The 19,391-nt window shown below is 45.3% G+C and overlaps 1 protein-coding gene across 3 annotated transcripts in view; it reads left to right on the plus strand.

Moving 5' to 3' along the window:
• TMEM94 (transmembrane protein 94) overlaps positions 1 to 19,391 on the plus strand; it is a 51,429-nt gene that overhangs the window by 13,030 nt on the left and 19,008 nt on the right. For 2 of the 3 annotated variants that reach the window (XM_057381383.1, XM_057381385.1), the window contains exons 3-15: positions 6,886 to 7,005; positions 7,641 to 7,768; positions 8,340 to 8,476; positions 9,117 to 9,313; positions 9,940 to 10,091; positions 10,381 to 10,483; positions 10,795 to 10,881; positions 11,400 to 11,516; positions 15,211 to 15,267; positions 17,085 to 17,189; positions 17,795 to 17,959; positions 18,192 to 18,401; positions 18,568 to 18,883. In XM_057381383.1, the coding sequence (XP_057237366.1) occupies positions 6,886 to 7,005; positions 7,641 to 7,768; positions 8,340 to 8,476; positions 9,117 to 9,313; positions 9,940 to 10,091; positions 10,381 to 10,483; positions 10,795 to 10,881; positions 11,400 to 11,516; positions 15,211 to 15,267; positions 17,085 to 17,189; positions 17,795 to 17,959; positions 18,192 to 18,401; positions 18,568 to 18,883 (1,894 nt within the window). The remainder of the gene's footprint in view (positions 1 to 6,885; positions 7,006 to 7,640; positions 7,769 to 8,339; positions 8,477 to 9,116; positions 9,314 to 9,939; positions 10,092 to 10,380; positions 10,484 to 10,794; positions 10,882 to 11,399; positions 11,517 to 15,210; positions 15,268 to 17,084; positions 17,190 to 17,794; positions 17,960 to 18,191; positions 18,402 to 18,567; positions 18,884 to 19,391) is intronic. The other variant, XM_057381384.1, reaches the window with a different exon arrangement.

The following is a 19,391-nucleotide window of genomic DNA, read 5'->3' on the forward strand; positions in this document are numbered from 1 at the left end:
ACTGGTGCTTCACTCTGCTGCTTCTGTCTCATTCTCTGCGGCGCTGGGCTCTGCACAGTCTTGCTCTCTCTCCCTCTTTGCTCTCTCATTTTTGGAGAGCAGCAGCAGTGCTAGTTGCTGGGGAAGTGGTGCAGGAATTTAGCCCAGATGCTCTTCAAACAGGCCGATCTCTGGATCCCCCACCAAGGCAAATGTCGCAAAGTAAGTTCCTCTCCCTTAACATTTAATTTCAAAATGGCTTTGCCTGTCTTGCTCCCCAGCCTGCATCCTGCCTGATATGATGGTGCATGAAGAGCTTTAAGGTTTTCGGGAAGGAGGTTATGGCAGGACGTGGAACAGGGAGTGATTGTTTTAGCTAGGGAATAGCTTGTTGTTGGAGGTGATGGGGAAAATAAACTGTTTTAAACTGCAGTTTTAACCCCAGGACCGACAGGAAGATCCACACAGGATTTCAGCTGCTGACTCCTGCTTTGCTGCCCCTCTGCCTCACAGCTTAAATTTGTTGCTTCTGTAGGCTTTGATCTGTAACTGTTGAACCTCCTTGTCCCTGTGGGATTTGTCCAGCAGTGCACCTGCCGGGCTGGATCATTGTTTTAGTCCCCAAAGTCTTCAGCTGAAGAAGTGGGGATGGGAAGGGAGCTAACAAGGGGATGAAAGCTGTGCTGAAGTTCTGTGGATTTCTGAGCATTGCTGGCCTCTGGGAGGGGATTAGCATTCCCTGGAGGAAGCTCTGCACTGGCATAAAGYGCTGCTGCATGTTGAAGCCAGGATAAATACAGACCCCCCCTAACTGCTCTCTGAACTTGGAGAAGCAATGCAACTGGCTAAATTACAGTAATTAAAGCTTAATAATTGTGTAGTGCTTCAAGGCACTCCATAAATCCTGTCTCATCCTGCCAGCAGCCTGGTGGGACAGGTAACTATGGCTGGGGATTCGCTGCTGCAAACAGGASTGAAGGGATGGACTGAGGAATGTACAATTCCAAACTGGGCTCTTTCCTGGGGAGCAGCCACCTCTTTCTCAGCTGCTGGGCTGCTGCTGGGGAGAAGCAGAAATGTTGATTGTGTCTGTTGGCATCTTACTCCGTGCTTTGTGGAGAGCATAAAATGTGGATGTTGTGTAGATTAAAATGGACCCTGTGCACAGCAAAGTGCAGCAGTGATTCAGGCTGGCGAGCGCTGCTTTGGCCACATCTCAGAGCTCTGTGCTCCTGCAGCTCTGTCTCTTTGCAGGGGGAATCTGCAGGCCCTGTTAGTCACGAGCTGTGGGGAGCCTCAAAGCATCCTGCAGGCACCCAGTTACCCAACTGGGGGGCTCTTTTGTCCGGGGGCAGCAGGAGGTCTGGGCTGCCTTTCATCCTGGGCTGCATGAGGAGGGGAAGGAGGCAGTTGCTGCCTATTGCTCTGTCCATTAACTTGGACACTGCTGTGCTGAAGACTTGGCTTGTTTCACTTGATTTGAGACCACCAACAGCTAAGCTGTGGCTGCCAAGCTCATGTCAGGTGCATTTAAACCAAGTTTAATAGCTGTGTTCCTTGTGCCTTCTGGTGCTTTTCCCAGCAGGTCCAGGTTTAAAGGCAGTGGTCCCCACRGAGATGTGGTTTGCTCGGTGGAGCTGCCTGAATTGTGCAAATTGCAACATAGATTTCTTTTTCCTGAGCTTTCCAGTAGTGTTTGGGTGGGTTGGTGGATGTTATAATCATCACAATGCTGCAGTAGGTGGGGAGTTGGTAGCCCCATTATTGAATGAGAAACTAAGGCACAGAGGAGTATCCAATTTTTCCAATGTCATGCAGAAACTGGTGGCAGAAGGAATTAGAGAATCCAGCTGTCCTGACAGTCCAGAGTCTAAATCAAAAGTTCATCCTGTGGAGTAGGACTGTGTCATGGGGGATGATTGATGTAGCCTGGATCACTAGAAAAGCATTCTTGCCTGGACTCAGGGATCTGATCTCTTAGGAAATGTAGGCAGGRGAGCACCAAGAAAGACAGAAAGCAAGATTGGGACCAAGGATGGGGTAATAAAGAGAAATTTCTGCCCAGAGTGACTGATGCATTGACACTGCATCTGTGTCACTCTATAGCAGGGATGTGCCATTTCAGGCAGTCCTAAATCAGCAGCTGCAGGTGTACTGGAGCTGTAGCATCCTGATGTGTGATTTGCTTTAGAACAAGAATAAATCCTTCTCTAGCACTAGGCTGCTGTATGAAATGCTGCTCCAAGAAACTGTGTGCTGTCATGTATTTGATGTCTGCCATCCTCTCTGATCAGACCCAAAACCCCCACTTTGTGTCATATTGTGACTTATCCTAAGCAAGAATCCGATTTAGAGTAATAAATGCAAATGTATTTTGTGGAGTTACTCCTTATTGTGTGTTTTTGAACCTGTGAATAATGCTTATATTTCAGGAGGTGTAATCCCTGAAGTAGATTAATCGCTTGCAAAGTGTCATTGTTGAATTAAAAACTGCCTTCTTTTTCTGCTAAGRAATGCAAAATAGCTTTCAGAAAAAGGAAGAACATTCTGCTGCCCAGTTTCCCACCTCCAACTGTTCAGATCTGAAAAGCAATTGAGTAGAGGTGTTATAAAAGGAGCCTAGTGAGTGCAGCATGGAAAGGGGGAAACAGTCTGACAACTGCCTTGCAGGAGTTTTCCRCCACTCTGAATCAGAGGCGTGGATCTGCAGTCTATGAGAAATGAAACTTGTGGCAAATATTTTGTTTTCTATTCATTTATTTATTTAAACAGTCTTTGTAAAGGCAGTAACATTCAAGTGTACAGCAATCATGGTGAGAAGCCCTTWTTCTGCAAGAGACTGAATCCGCAAAGGATGGAGGATGATTCAACTCACTTTGCTCTGGAAAGCAAAGAATATATTTGTGTTCCAGTATTAWTAAGAAAAAATATTTGGCACGTATTATAGCAACATTTACTGGTACAACAAATAGATATGCTACTATGAGAAAGTAATAGCTGTGGGTAAATACAAGAGGACTTAAATATACCAATATTTTGTGTCCATTTTACTGCACACATTCTGGGCTCTACTGCTTTGTTCCTCTGACAGGAAGGTGCAAGACCTCTGTCTTTCATCAGCAGAGAGTATGAGATAGCTGATAAACTTCTAAGGCAATCTTAAATGGTTCTATGTGTAAAAGAACAGGATGGAAATTTTAGGAAGAGAGGCTCAGTGGTGAATTYGTGTGAGGATGAAGGTGGGCTGCAGGAAGCAGACATGGGTAGGTGGTGTTGCTCGGGAACAACTTCAAGTTGTGGGAGGAAAAATCAGAAAATAACCACACTTTTCCTACCTATCAGCCTGAAAATGCTCCTGCAGCCCCTGAGAAAGGCAAAGAGAACCTATTTGCCATGAACTAAGCAAGGCTATGGGTTTAAACAAGCTCCTGGGTATTTGACAGCTAATTTCCCCTTGTCAAACTATGGAGGGTCAACTGAAAGGAGAAGGCAAAGAAAAGTTGACAGATTCTGTGACTCCTCATCTCCTGCCTCTGAGCTRCTTCTTGTTTCCTTCCTGAAGAGCCAAACCAGCTTGTAAACCTAGGCATTTGCAAGATTTGTCTCCAGTTTCCTCTCCCTAATATTTTCAGGCAAGCTAAGCTGTAATTTAACGTGTAGAATATTTACTAAGAGTGGAGAAATTCACACATCTTTCAATGTTCCCATCCAGTCCACATCTTAACACATACATTGCATCTAGAAAATCAAATCACAGACAGAAAAAAAAAATGTCCTGCACTGTTTTCCCTTAACAGCTATCCTGCAGATCACAACCCTTGAGAGCCCTGGCATCATCCCAAAGCAGAAGGATGCCATCATTCCATTTTGACCATGGCTCCAGCCAGCTCTCACACTGAAGCTGGGATGGCCAGGGCAGGGGGCAGCTCCAGAGGAGCTCTAAGTGCATTTAGAGGCTCCTATGCTCTCCAGGGCATAGGAAGAAGCAACTGCTCATTTTCTCCTTAGCATTTTTTGCCTTTAGGTTCAGGCAAAATGAAAGTACAGCCTTTTAAAATGCCTTCTGATACCCATCAGGGGTTTGCTTTCATTGTAACCTGGAATTTACTGTCTGCTTTTTCTTTGCTGTTCTTCAGAGGAAACCCTATGGTAARGCAGCTGGGTGGGAAGGTGTCTTGCTGTTTCTGTTTGGACCGGAAAATTAGCAGATTTCTCTTTGAATGGAACTTTCCAAAGCAAAGATGTGARTGTTGAGGTTTTTTATTAATGAACTGACACCTCCTGTGAATGGCTTTTTCACCCTGGGGTGCTCACCTCCTGGTTTSTGGCAGGAAGAGCACTTGCAGCTGATGAAAGGCTGGAAAGATCCCTCTGGGACAGCTTCAGAGAGCCTGTGTTTGCCATATACAAAGGTTTACTTCAGGGCATTTGAAAAATGCCTCATTAGCAGGTGATGACTTAGAAGGGCAGCTCTTGTTTGGAAAACCTGGAGCTGCCCCTCACCAGGAGTTCAGGGTGACTTTTCTTCCTGTCCCTTTCATTTGGATCCCAGGCTCTTTCCCCTGATACTCCCCCACAGCAGGTTACTCCAGCAGCTCTCACTCACAGAATTACAGTGTTTGTTTACCAGACTGSCTCTGCCTCCTTTGCCAAATATTCCATGTTCTAAGTGTCAGGATGGGTGTTTAACAATCCCTGCCCTTCCTGCCCTTCCTCTTCCCCAGCCCTGCCACACTGCACTTGTCCTTTGTCACCTGCTACAGCCACCTTCCTTTGTGGCTGCCCTTATCTCCACTGACACTCTGCCAAACCAGTAACTCCTGTGTAAAGTCTGGAGCAGGTGTGCAAGTGTCTCAGGAACCTTTCTGATTACCTGTGGATTTGCTGCCTTTTTGTGCTCGCTGCCTGCTGKGCTGTGGCAGTTTCTCTTTCCTGGCACTATGACTGTAGTAGATGTTGGCATGAAGTGCAGCTTTCCTCTCATTTCTTCTGTAGCTCCTGATGTGTCCACTGGAACCAGCTCGGTGTCCAAGCAGACTTTGCTTTTCAGTTCAAGTCCCTYGTATTTTTGCTGCCTTTTGCTCTGTGTGTTTTATTTATCTGCTTTCCCCATGTTGGAGAGGATTTCTATTTCTGTGGGTGCCTTGCTCTGCCCCAAACAAGCAGAAGAGAGAAGTCTGATTGTCCCTTGCTCCATGTTGCTCTCAGMCACTCCTGTTTGCAGCACTCTGTGGTGCAGCAGCACGGCTGGTGCCAGCTCCACTGCCATCTTCTCCTCTGGGAGTCTTTGAGGGACTCCTATGTTTAGTCCTGTGCTGATGTTACCTGGGCTGCTTCCAAGAACAACACAGAACTGCTTCCTCTATTCCTAAAACTGACACAGAGAATGAAAACTGCAGCAGGATTATTTTTAGTTCTGTAAAAGTGCAGCTGAAGCAGCATTGCTGGACTCTGCCTGGACAGAATTTGCTGTTTCAAGTTGTCCCTGATAGGTGGGGGCAGTGTGTGTGTGTGGTAGATGGTATTATAGAGAGAATTTATGTGCTGTTCCTCGACACTGCATTACAGTTTTGGATTGGACCATCAATGCAAATGAGGCTGAAGTCCAAGATTAGYTTCCAGTAAATGTTCATCATGAAACCATGCAGTTAAGGAACAGGAAGAAAAGATTGGGGCCAAGCTGCACTTGCAGAGCTGGGTGTGTGCAAGCAGCTCCTGAGGAGCAGAATTTCTGCAGTTTGAGACCAGGGTGGGTTTGGCAGGGCTGGGAAGAGCTGCAAGAGCAGGAAGAGCTGCAGCTCCTGCCTGAGCTCTGGGCTGTGTCACACTGGTGGGGACAGGAGGGACAAACTTCCTGCCTGTTTGTGCTCGGTGGTTCTGTACTCTGTGCATGTCATGACACACCTGAACATTTCCAACATGCAGGATATCCTATGTGTTGTACACACTCAAACATGAAAYACCCATGAGAAGTTTTATTTACCAGTTCCCTGCTGTAGCCCTGTCATGGACCCCATCTCCTCTGTTGATTCACTGTCAGTGATCTGGTGCCCACGGTACCTCACAGCAATCTCTGATCTGAAAGGAAGGAAACTGCTCATGCTCCTGCCCCCGAAATGCAAGTGTTTGCCTCACTTTGTTGTTAGCAGCGTCTTATGGCAGTGTTTYCCATATGGCACACTCCTGGGATGTCTCCTTTGGGACTGCTGCCTCTTTGCTGAGTGCTGAGGGAGCGGTGCTGTGAACTCTGTGCTTCCTGCAAGCCCAAAYGTCTCCTTTGCAGCTCAGCACTTAAAACTCCACTGTTTGCTCTTGTAAAAGAAGGAGTTGATGGTGGGGTCACATCTGGTCCTGATCTAATCCACAGCCTGGCACTTAAATCTGGGAGCTTCTGCATCRAAGCAGCCACAGAGGCAGGACTCACCAACAAAAATCTGTAGTGAGCAGTTGTGGAAATTGGACTCTTGTTTTGAACTGTGGGTATTCTACTACTTTGTTGTTTTTATTGTTAGCAAAATTAATCCTGTATCATTAGAATTTTACCATAACTGTGTTCTGTTGTCTCTACAAGCTGATACCAGTTCAAGCCTGCATAACCTCCATTTTTATTGTCCTCAACCTCTGCTGATTAGATCTTGTTTCACAGAAATGACTTGGTATTGTGCTTTGATAAAGTATTTATCAGCACAGTCAGGACCGGTTTGTTTACCTGATACTATCTAAGTGCTCTAATTCCAGCCAGCAGTCTAAAGTTCACAGGAGGGAGGATGATTTCAGGGAAATGGAGAATCAGGCTGGTGATGATGAGTGCAGGGCATTCACGGTCAGGTGCTCTGTCAGCCACCAGGAAAAAGCCTARAAATGAAAAGAGGAAGCACTAACCRGTTTRTTTTTYKGGCACCTCAGGATGAGATGACCTCAAGTTTGGGCCTTACCACAAAGAAAGCCCTCACGATCCTGAGAGACCAATTGTCAGCACTGCTGGAGGGGCATCAGAAGGARCGGAAGAAAGGGGCTTCATGGAAGGTGAGGCACCAAACAGCACAARGTTGGGCACTCAGCCTCCCCTTCTCAAAGTAAAGCTGAGGATTAAACAGAAGTTGGCTGCATTCCCCCCAGAGTGCTGCTGCAGAGTGTCCAGGTGTAGAACTGCTGAAGTCCTTGGGAATAATGCAAGGGATCTAGCTGAGGGTGTGTTTCTGTCAGCACTCCCCTGGATGCCAGAGCTCTGTGTGAAGATGCCTCTTGTCCTGAAGGATGTCAGGACTTCAAGAGCCACACAGGCAGTGAGCTTAGAGRGTCCATCTCAGGTGGAGATAAAGAGCTGTGGAGCTCAACAGTCTCCCCTTGTCCACCGTGYTTGCCTGGCGTGTGTGTTGAATACAAAGTGCCAGTGTTTATGCACAGTGCTTAAAAGTGTTCCTTGCTTGGTCCGTGACAATGGGACAGCCTGGCACAGAAGCCTYTTCATTCTTCCAAGCAAGAGAAAAGCAGAGAGTGTTCACCCAGACTCACCAGGGTGCTCTGTGTCATGTTCAGGGGTTTTGCAAAGCTCAGTTCTCCCTGGAGCACCAGCTGCTGCCTTCACCCTTTCTCACTCTGCTGTTCCAAATGTCTGGCTCTGTGCTCTGTGAGTGCTGACTGCTGCTCTCCCTTTGCAGGAGGTGTGGAGGAGCAGTTTCCTGTACCATGGTAACCGCTGCTCCTGTTTCCACTGGCCTGGTGCRTCTCTGATGCTGCTGGCAGTGCTGTTGCTGCTGTGCTGCTATGGGAGCCAGCCACAGGGGAGGTGAGCAAAGCTTCCTGTGCTGCCTGACTGAAGCAAAGTGGTAGTTTTATATCATCTTAGTGCTGTGTGTGGTTGACATAAATGTTGTCCCTCATTCTGTCTAGATACCAGCATGCTCACACGTAAATCCCTATCAATCCCTTTCACAGAACTTCAGGCAACTTGGTTCTACTTCTAATAGACCCAGGGATTGTCCTGAGTGAAGAGACTGAGTGGTTTTTTTTTTTTCTGCAGCATTCCTAGATCTTTAAAACTCCTGAGGCATTGTCATAGGAAGTGTTTTGAAATCGGAGAAATTAGTGGCTCATGGGAGAAGTTAGTGTGCCATACATGCCTTGGCCATATTTGTAAAGTATTTTTAATTGAGATGGGTCCTTTCAGACCTCTCTGGTGTCATTATCCTGAAGAAGAAGTGTGATCATGCATTTCTTTTTTAGCCATAAATCTGTGAGATGTGGGAATAAACAACCAGGCAGTTGTGTGTTTATCTCTGTGGGTGTCTGGCAGTGTATTCTACTCATTTACTCAGACCTCATCTGCTTTGTGCTTCCTCCTGTTTTGCTGTGTGAAGCCAAGGTGCTGAGATAGTCAATGCACTGGCACTCTTCCTCCTGCTCCTCTTGGATCTCCTCATGATCGGGCGTCAGGAGAGGCTGAAGTGCAGAGAGGTGGAGAGGAGGCTTCAGACCATCATTGATAAGATAAACGGTGAGATCTCCTTCATCTGTCCCATTTGCACTTGTGTTTTGCACCCATTGAATCTTTCCCCAAACCTCATCACATGCATTCCTAATTRATCTTGCTAACCTTCCCTGAGCTGCACAGAAGCAGGCTGTGGGAAGTGTGTTCTCCTCATGGCTGTCCTGTRAAACAGTTATTTTGAGTTGTCATGTGGCCATGTGCTTCCAAGCTGTGTGTTACCAGGTGGGCGTCTGTTATGGCTGTGCTTTGGAGTAACTCGAATCCTCAGATCCTTRTAAAAATATCTGCCTTGCAGCAGATGATGAGGGGAGAACACATGGGGTTGTACCACAACATGGAGCAGCAGGAAATAAATTGCTGTGCGTGAGCATCGTCACAGCGGGGGCTTTGGGACCTGAGGGGGCAGATCATTTCWGTGGGGCAGTTTTAAGGACAGCCTTTAGCTTTTCTGTTGTACAGGTTTTTAAATGACTGTTTAGCTGTTAATACTGGGTAGAGAGAGAGGAGCAAAGCTGTCAAGGAGGAAGAAAGAGGTGTTGAAAGATCACGGGAGTGGGCTGAGTTAGCACTGGGTGACCTATAGCCCACTGCAGGATGTAAATCCAGAACTGTTACCACTTCCTTCTTTCACACTTTGTGCTTTCAGATACACTTGGCAAAGAGGTGAAATGGCCAGACTCCATGTACCCTGACCTTCACATGCCTTATGCYCCATCCTGGTCCCTTCACTGGGCCTACAGGGATGGGCATCTTGTCAACCTGCCCGTGAGCCTCTTGGTAGAAGGAGATGTTGTTGCTTTGAGGCCAGGCCAAGAGTCATTTGCTTCTCTGAGAGGGATTAAGGTAACTTGCTTGTCTCATTTCCCTGGCCTGTAATAATATATTTCCCAGGATTTTTCTGCTAATACTCTAATTCCCAGTGTACAGATTATTGGAGTGTTTGGTTTCTTCTGACCTTGAAAATAGCTTGAAATTCYAGTTCAGTCAAGGATGGTGCATTGTTAGCCAGGCTGCATCTTCTCCATGAACTCCCAAACCCACTGGCYAGGAGACACTAATGTTATACAAAAGCACCATATTTCCTCCTCTCTCAGGTCAAGGGGAAAATGTAATGTGCTGCTAAATATAAGTGGAGTGAATCTATCCAGTAGGATAATATGACATACAAACCCTGTCCTTTATCCTGCTTTTCATGTGCAGAAATAAAGTTTGTCTGCTTTGACCTTCTCCTTACTACTGATTTATTAYAAAAGAAGGTAATATAAAATACTCGGGGTAGAAGTAAATTAACTGATCACTTACAAGATCTATACAAAGATTTTACTGCTTGAAGAAGGTTGGAAAAAGTTTAAAGCTTGAAATTTACCTTCGGTGGTTTTTATTGTATTTCACTCTAAATGCCARTTTTCATGAAATAACCAGATGTGCTTGAACAGAAGCCTTGGGGCTCTCTGACCTTTTTTTCCTAGGATGATGAGCACATAGTCCTGGAGCCTGGAGATCTATTTCCACCCTTCTCACCCCCACCTTCCCCAAGGGGAGAAGTGAAGAAGGGACCTCAGAACCCTCAGCTCTATCGTCTCTTCCGTGTGTTGAAGACCCCAATAATTGATAATGTCAGGTGTGTTAAATGCAGGGCACAGTGCCTGCCCAGCTTGTCTGTGTCCTTGTTGCTGCCTTCCTGTTCAGCAGCTGAGGAGACCTGGGGAGTTTGCTTGGCAACACTGCAAATTTACCATGGCARGTGCCACACTCTTATTGTAGATGTTGGCTTCTCTTTTCACARTCATCCCTCACAGCACAGGCTGAGCACAGTGCTCTGATCAGGTCTGCTAGGAGGTTTATATCCAAGCAAAKTGCTGGGCTAGGGTCTTGGTTGCTGAAATCTCAAGCTGTTTTCTGTTTTTTAGGTGGTGCCTGGAAATGGCTCTGTCACGGCCTGTGACAGCCCTGGACAACGAGAGGTTCACTGTACAGTCAGTGATGCTGAAATATGCTGTCCCTATCGTGCTGGTAGGTCTCATTCCAAACCTTTGTCCTTGAGAATAGCCATGTTTTGTCAATAAAGGTGAAGAATTTGCAGCTATCAACAGGAAATTGTGGCCAGGCCCTAACTYGTGCAGCTGACTCCGTGTGTACCTTGGGCAGTTCAGAGATGCTGTAACCRTGACAGTGGAAGGAGGAACTGCAGCAGCAGATCAAAAATATATTTTTCATACTTTCTCAGGGCAGAGCATGTTACAAGGCACTGAAAACCCCTTCCCTGCCAGTACCAGTTAGGTACCAGCTAGGTACCAGTTAGGTGACAGTGTCATCTCTTGCAGGCTGGATTCCTGATCACCAATGCCGTGCGCTTCATTTTCCAAGCTCCTGGAATTGCCTCCTGGCAGTACACCCTTCTTCARCTGCAGGTAAAGCAGAGCTCTGAGCTGCACTGCACCTCCTCCCCTGAGCACCACTGAGACTGATTCCCTCCCTCACTGACTTAATTCATCTTATGACAGCATCTTATGCTTGCTGGATCTGGAAAAGTGCTGGATCCAGGAATATTCAGTGGAGCAGGAYAACAGAACTTCCCTGGCCATTCCTTATAGACTTCCCTTTAAGTGTTTTGCTCTGTTATTTGCCATATATATGTTTGTTTATCTATATCTATGTATTTGGTACCCTTTGCCTTTAAACTCACTGGAGTTTATGCCAAATTCAGCAGGAAAAACAGCTGCATGTTGGTGTGGTTGATTCATGGCCTCCTTCATGACACCYCTCCTAAGGTGTTCACTGTTTGGCACTGCTTCCAGTCCCCTTCCTTCCTGCCCTGGCCTTTTAACCATCCTCTCTCTTACTGTGGTGGAAAAGATACCATGTGAGAGGTTCCACCTTCTTGTTGTCTCTATGCTTGTTGGTGATTACAGGTTGTTTTTTTTTTCAGGTGAATGGTGTCTTACCCATCCTTCCGTTGCTCTTTCCTGTTCTGTGGGTTCTTGCTACAGCCTTTGGAGAAGCCAGAGTCTTGGCCCAGATGAGCAAGGCCTCATCCACCTCACTGGTAGGTTTCTSTCTACATCAAACCAGTGCAGAGACAAGGGCAGGACATAAAAAAGCTCTGAAGTGAGCACACTGAATTCAGATGTTTCCACATAATTGTAAAACCTTGTTGGATCTTTGGTTGTCCCAGCTGTGCCTTCTCCCTGGAGTACAATATTACTTCTTGAACAGATGGTTTAGTTTTTACAACCTCTCTGCAGAAMTCTCAAGGTGATAGGAAGCTCTGGTGATTCCATAAAACTTTTCAAGGCATGTGCTTTCTATTGGATGAATAAAATTTGTTACAGGGCTCAACATGGAGATAAATGCCCTGTGGTGGGGAATGTTTAGCCACTGAGAAGGAATGAGATGCATCATATCCTCTGCAAAGCCCTGTGAGCTGAACAGTCCTTTCCTGAGGTTCTGGGCTTTCGTTTGCAGACGTGGCCTTTGAGTAGGCCAGGGAGTTAGAGGAGYTTCTGGTGGTTGTGCTGGTTTGGGGACTGCAATTTGGTGGTCTGATTTGGTGTGATCTGAATGTGATGTGTGTTGGGCATCCCTTCTTGCGTCCTGGTGGCAGTGTTGGTGAGATGCACTGAGCTATGTTTGTCTTCTGTGCTGATTCCTGTTACTTGGACAGGGTCTCTCTCTCTCCTCATTGTCCTTCCTTGGCCTCTGTGGCCCTGGGTCTGTGTTTTCTGTTCTTTTCTCTGTATTTGTATATGACTAAGCTGCCCAGGTCCTGGGAGGGAGGATGCATTGCATCCCTTAGTGGCATTTGCACCTAAAGAATATCTTCTCTGTGTTTTCTCCACTTTACCTTTCCTACCCATTCTCAGCATCTGGTTTCTATCTCTGAAACCTCCTTCTTTCCCTTTACACTTTGCTGTTCATCTGGGAAAGGCCAGTGCTCCATRGCTTCCTTGCTTCATCATTCTCAACATTCCCATTTGCCCTGTCACTCACACTTGCACATTTCTTGTGTTCTTTCCTGTCTTCTCCTTTTTCTTGTCCAGGCAACTCTGTCTGTCAAGCCAGCTCTTTCTGTGACATGTCAGGCATGATCCTCCATCCTTGCTGCTGCAGAACAGCTGATGTGATGTGCCTTGGTCACTCACCCCCTGACCAGGGCAATCACTTGGCCTCTCTATTTCTCTCCTTCCTTCTCTCATCCCTGTTCAAAATGTAGCAGGTAAGACCCTTTTCCTCTCCAATCACTTGGCCTGCTTGGTGGCCACTTGGCCACTTCTCCTACCATGTTCAATCAAGTTTGATTCCCAATTTTTCAAGGCCAGAGATTGTGACTGGTTGAAAGGATAGAAACCAGTGCCTCCCCTAAACAAGCCCCTGCCTCAAGTTGCATTACTACAGTTGGACTACAGTAACATTCCTTTTAGAAAGGAATTTGCTGTTGGTTTGAAAAGATTTGTACTGCCTTTGATAGGTTSTCTCAGTAATTATTTACCTACTCTGCCAAAAATGGACATTCTGTGTTAGTGGGAATTTTTGCAGTATCTGATTTCCAGCCCTTGGAACATTTACATCTTTTGTCTCCTAGATTTAAGAGCAAAGGGCATGTCAATCAAAATTCTGGGCTGTTGTAACTGCTCAATTCCCTTTTACCATCTCTGGTTGAGTAAACAGTTTAAGCACCTTGAGGCACTCTAAGCATATTTTCCAAACCTCTAATCTTTCTCTTGGCATTCCTCTTAGCTTTCTCCAGTGTGTCAGGATCACTGTAGGGTTACGAATCTCAAAACCCACCAAATATTCTACCAATAGCTGTGCTTTTGAGAAATTTCAGAATAATTTGGACTTTCTGCTCTGKGTTCCTTGTTTGTGCAACAAAGGATCCTGTTAGGTCTCTTAGCCACTGCTTTGAAAGGCCAGGCTTTGTTCAGCTGCAGTTACTGCTTTCTGAGAGTCCTCATGCTGTAAGTCCAACCTTCATTTTTGCTCTTAAACACACAGCCTTGGTTTTGTGCCTGTTGGGATACATTTTTTTGCATATTGCTCATGCAGACCATATTGTTCTGTGACAGTGGTCTGTTTTCTTTATATGGCACCCTGCCCCAAACTCTGTATAGTTTACAGTCTCTGTCTGTGTATTCTTTTTTMTTTTCTCACAGGCTGTTAACAAAATACCCAGATTTGTCTCTGCTTGAGCTAGTAGCACATCACTGCAAATAATTTCTGCTTCTGTTCCATTTAGAGGTAGTCTATTTCTAATATATCTRACATGTGCCCTATTTCTCTGATATTTTTGTTAGAAAAGCAGTAAAGCATTTAGAATCAAGTCAAATTACCAAATGGTCTATGTCAAAAGCAGTACTTTTATCAGTCAAATTTGTAATTTTGTCAAAAAAGGTATCACAATAGTTTGAGGAGATTTGYTTGCTCAAACACTTGTGGTATTTGGCACTGGTTGTATTATTCCACTTCTTTTAATTGAGTCTCATATTAGCTGCTTTGTTATTCTGTCTGAAATCAAAGTCTGTCTGGGGTTCTRTGGTAACTTGGATGGTTCTCCTTCCCTTTCTGGGCATTGGCACCATTTCCATTGAACTGGGACTTAATCCATAGTTCAAGCCTTGTGCAAGATCAGCAGTAACAGTCATTGTCCAGACCTGCTAATTTAAACATATTTACTTTCAGTAGCTGGTGTTGGAATGGAAAATATTTCATRGTTATCATATGGTATGATTGTATCACTGAGTAAGGAATAGCAATATTTATTTAACACGTCTGCCTTGCCTGCAGTGTCATTTCTAATTTCACTGTCTTTAACAAGCAGTGGTCTGGTTTTAATTACCTACTGGTATACTTTTCCTTATTTTCGTGTTAATTTTTACTTCTATTTTCACTTTCACTCAAACCTGGAGTCTTGTTTTTACTATGGAATTGTTGCTTTTTAAAATTGTAACAAAATATTCTTAAACAGTTCCTAATTATCCTTCATAGCTCTCAGTTTAAATGTTTTCTGACAGATTTCTCTTGGCTTTTTTCAGCTTTGTTAAACTGATCCTTTTTCAAGTGCCAGATAAATGCATTAATATTTGGGCTATAGTTTTGTTTACATATAATTGTAATTGCCATGTTCATTTAYGGTTATGGATAGACTTAAATTTAAACTTTTTCAAAATTACACCTCCTGTGGAATTCCTTTGTGCTGGTTGTGAAAATTCTGAGTTAGTGGATTTCTCAGTGTTATTCCAAGAGCCCAGTGGCAGTGCCCTGCTATAATTTCTTTTCATTTCCTATCCACATCCCATTCATATCACCTCATTCTTCTGTGTCCATTGTGTTCCAGGCACCTGCTTTTCCAACCCCTCTTCCAGCTCCCTTCCTGTGACTGACCCATATAAGTTAAAATCAGATCGCTCAATCCTGGCTCTTTCTGACTAAAAATAACCACCCAGAAAGAGCCTCCTCTGGGCCTAATTGCTATTATTTTCTCTGTAGACATTTAGTAATGACTGTGTGTTCCTCTGTGATGTACAGCACCAAGCACTTTGCCTGTGCTTCACAAGCAGATAAAGACAGAGTCCATTAGAGGCTTAATTGCTTTGATGAGTTATTGGTCTGCCTTGGTTCAGTGATTCCCACAGAGCAGGACTCCGCTTTCTCCTCCCCGAAGGCACATCCTGAGGGAAGGATGTTCCTCATGGCACATTTCTGAGCACAATTATAGTAACTGGTCTCTTCTCTTGCTGCAGCTTGCTAAGTTTTCAGAGGACACTCTCAGCAGCTACACAGAGATGGTATCTTCTCAGGTACTATTATTATGAATTGTTTTCCTCCATCTTCATTGCAGAACTTCCATGATATCCTTTCCCTTCCTCTCTGATGTCCTGCTTGCTGCTAGATCCTTTTTACTTGGGTCAGTTGTCCATTGTCACTCATTTGTTGCTTTAATTTGCTGTGCATGCAGGTTGCATGTCTTTCCCTTCCACCTCCCCATGTAAATGCTGCTCTGCTGACCAGAGATGAGGTGACCTCGATACAGAGTCCGGTTGTGCTTTTCTGAATATTGCAAATGGTTTGAAATCAATCTTTTGTGACCTGAAGACAGAACCTCCTTCAAGTCCTGTTCCACAAGTAAAATAAACTTTTTATGGTGTGTGTCTGAAAGAAAGGAAGTATTTTGCTTGTGCCAGATTGTTCAAGCCAAAAGTGAAAACCAGAGGGAATGGTGGTCAGCACCCAGACCAAAGTGCAGAGGGGACCAYGGGATGTTCAGGCTTTTTAAAAGTCTGATCCTGTTCCATAGGCTCCTTATCAGGCTTAAGCACATTACTGGTGCTTCCAAAGCTGGGGCAATTAAACATTCAGGAGCCCTTTTTCTGGGCAAGGARCTGCTCTGGCCACTCTGTAAATTGCATCATCCAGATTAAACAGGTGGGTAGAGGAAAGACACTTCTCTGTCTAATCTAGCATTAAGATTCCTCTTTCCATAAGGAGGCAGATGGACTCAGGAGTGATTAAAAATCCCTTGATGTTATAAGAACCAATTCCTGTCTCCTTGCTTCCAGTCACTCAGAGGAATGCACATGGGTGCACACACGTGTGCTTCCTTCCCTGAATATTTTGTTATCTTTCTATGCCAGTTCATCATTTAGCTGAGATGTTTTTCAGATATTAAATGGGAGTGATTTCAGCTGACCTTGTTGAGAAGATCTGCTTCTTTCCTTTTGTCACATTTTTGCTTTGGAGAACCTGGTTTAAATAAAAGCTTTTTTTCTCGGTGAGAGCTCAGGATTGTTTTGCATTTGAGTTTACTCTGCATTAACCATTAGGATCTAGGGAACATGATTTGAGAAGCTTTGGGGGAAGTGCTCTGCAGTGACAGCATTCCAGAATAACAGCTAAAAMGCAGTCAAATAACACAGTAATTCAATCCTGGTTTTGCTGGCTTTAGGATTGCACAGAGGAAAACACACAGCTTTGGTGATTGSATTGAAGCACCATCCAGACTCCCTCTGAAACAAGTTCTTGTGGAAAATGAAGGGTGCCAGCTGGACATTTTAATTTTGCAAAATATCCCCTTTTTTCTGTTTGATTACAATTCCTTTGTCATGATGGAATAGTCAGGGCACCTTGGCTTTATTTCCAACATTGTCACTGCCTCATTAAGTAGCTTTGGGCAAGTCACCTCACCACAGGGACTCCATCCATTACCTGATTTTCAGCACAGTGGTGGGAAACCTGAGGCCTAAAACTCATAATCCGAGGGGTTGAATTACTTCAGGAAAAAAMCACTAAGAGACAACAACTGATTCACTTGAAATGAACTCTCTTCCAAATTCCTTTCTGTTGTTTTGGGTAGACAGAGGCAGTTTCAGTGAATTCTCAATTCAACAGTCAGACTGACTGTTAGTAATCAGTGAAAGGGGGAAGAAATGCTTTTCTCTTGAGAGCACCAGCAGTGTGTCAGGTAACAKGTTCCCACAGAGGCTGATGTCTATCTTACAGTGTGTCCCTAAGTTGAAAGTGGAAGCAGGTAATGTCATGCTCCTTTTTTTCCTTCTCTCCCTTCATCTTCTGCTGAATGAGTCTCTAATTGGCTGATGTCCTCTGCTTCCCTCCTCAGGAAATGATACGCTGTATCTGGAGCCACTTCCTCTGTGTTTTAAAAGGCAAATCCCCAACTCTGAGCTTCACTTCCAGCTTGCTCCACAGTCTGGGATCTGTCACTGTGAGTATTCTGGGCTGTCAGGAACAGGAGCGCTGTGTGGATGCTTCATTTGCATTGTTCATGTCGTCCTTCCCAAGCACAAACTGTTTGCAATCAGTTCACTGTGCTGGAATTAGAAACCCTTCAGGCACCTGTCTTTATACAAGAGTTTATAACTGTCTAGTCATGTCCAAGCACATTTACAGACTAAAATAATGGTTAGAGATACTCTGTGACATCTGACAGGATGTCTGTGTTTTCCAGCTCTAGTTCTGGTCGTATTGCCTTTTTGATTCCTGTTCAAGAACCAGCTGGTTTGGGTCCTGATAAGTACTAGCTGGTGAAATAGGTTTAGTAGTTGCTTCCTCCCCTTAGTCTTCATGCCTACTTTTGTAATATCCTGAGATAAGCTGGTGTTAACCCATTAATTGTGTTAGAGCAAGGAATTCTTGGATTTATTGGAGTGTGATTAGGTGCAGTTTCTTAAGAAAGAAGGTTGGTGAAGGAGAGACTTTTCTATCCTCCCATGTGTTCATTAAAGTTATGATATTTACAACTATGCATGAGCACTGAGACATGTTTTCACTAAGATTTTGCTTTCTTGGGGGTGTTGTGGGATGTTCTAGGTGCTCTGCTGTGTAGACAAGCAGGGGATTCTTTCCTGGCCAAACCCCAGCCCAGAGACTGTTCTGTTCTTCAGTGGGAAGGTGGAACCACCTCATGACAGCCACGAAGATCTGACTGATGAGCTYTCCACACGCTCCTTCTGCCACCCTGAGATGGAAGATGAGGTGAGTTCCTTAATCCCTAACACAGCGTGTCGGCTGCAATCACAGTTTGACTGACACACAATGTGATAGTGTAGAGGGGGCTTCTAGAGAAGTCCTGTGTCATTTCTTTGCTTAAAAGATGAAGAAACAGTGAGGATCCTCTTCTACAGGAGTCCTAAAGCAGCAGGTGAATCAGCAATACCTTGTGTTCAACCCCTGAATGATCACCCTTCACTCTGTTGGTCTCCCACAGCCCCATGAAAGAGATGCTTTGCTCTCTGGCCCCTTGGCAGACACAGTGCACATGGCCAATGAGCAGGAGAGGAACAACTGGTCTGGTGATGCTCCAAAGGCTCCTGAAGCCTGTGCCCACCGAAAGCCAAACAGCCGAAGCAAACATCCCTCTGGATCCAACGTGAGCTTTAGCAAGGACACGGAGGGTGGAGAGGAGGAACATACTCAGGTAAGACATGCTGGAGGGGCAYACAAAGCTTTTGTGGAGCTGTAAAACAGACTCAAACCCACAGAGTCCCCACTTTTGGAGAATTTACCTGGGAAATCCCTGCAGGATTCTAGGCTCAAGATGTATTCATTGTAACCAACCAGAATTTCCCTGCCTGTTGGCCCAGGGTATTGGGGACAGCGAGGCACTGGCATGTGAGGCTGAAGATTTTGTGTGTGACTACCACCTGGAGATGCTCAGCCTGTCCCAAGACCAGCAGAACCCCTCCTGYATCCAGTTTGATGACTCCAACTGGCACATGCACCTGAACTCCCTCAAGCCTCTGGGCCTGAATGTTTTGCTCAACCTGTGCAACGCCGGCGTGACCGAGCGGCTGTGCCGCTTCTCCGACCACCTCTGCAACATCGCCCTGCAGGAGACTCACAACGCTGTGCTGCCTGTGCACGTGCCCTGGGGCCTCTGTGAGCTTGCCAGGCTGATAGGTGAGGAGGAATTGGATGAGCAGACACAGAGAAATCAGAGCTGTCAATAGACACTTAATCCTTAGCACGGAATTATTTCCCCGGTCCCCTTTGCTGAGGAGGTGGAAATACAGAGCTGACTCTTTTGTTGTTTGGTTGCCAAAAGAGTTTATTAAAGAGATGGCTTTTGGCAAGTTCTGACATTGTCAGTGTCATCCAAGGAACAAATGTTATCAAGGATAGTGCCAGCCCTGGCTAGGTTTGGTATTCTTCTGGTGTGAGTCTGCCAGGCTCATCAGGAGACAAAAATACCTGCTGATGAACAGATATCTGTCTTTACAGTGAGGCTTTACAGGGAGTTTGGGGATAAATGATGTACCTCAGCCTTTTTTATAGATGGGAAAATGGAGGCATAGGGGAGGTAAGAGCTTAGAGACAACACTAGGATTAGAACCTGGAAACTTGAACTACYTCTGTGCCTCTCCTGTGATGTCACGGTTGCTCTTTTCAGTGAACCAGAGATGAACAC

Source organism: Malurus melanocephalus, unplaced genomic scaffold (assembly GCF_030028575.1).
Source record: "Malurus melanocephalus ecotype Western Australia unplaced genomic scaffold, MMel_1.1 scaffold_509, whole genome shotgun sequence".
Taxonomy (NCBI): Eukaryota; Metazoa; Chordata; class Aves; order Passeriformes; family Maluridae; genus Malurus; species Malurus melanocephalus.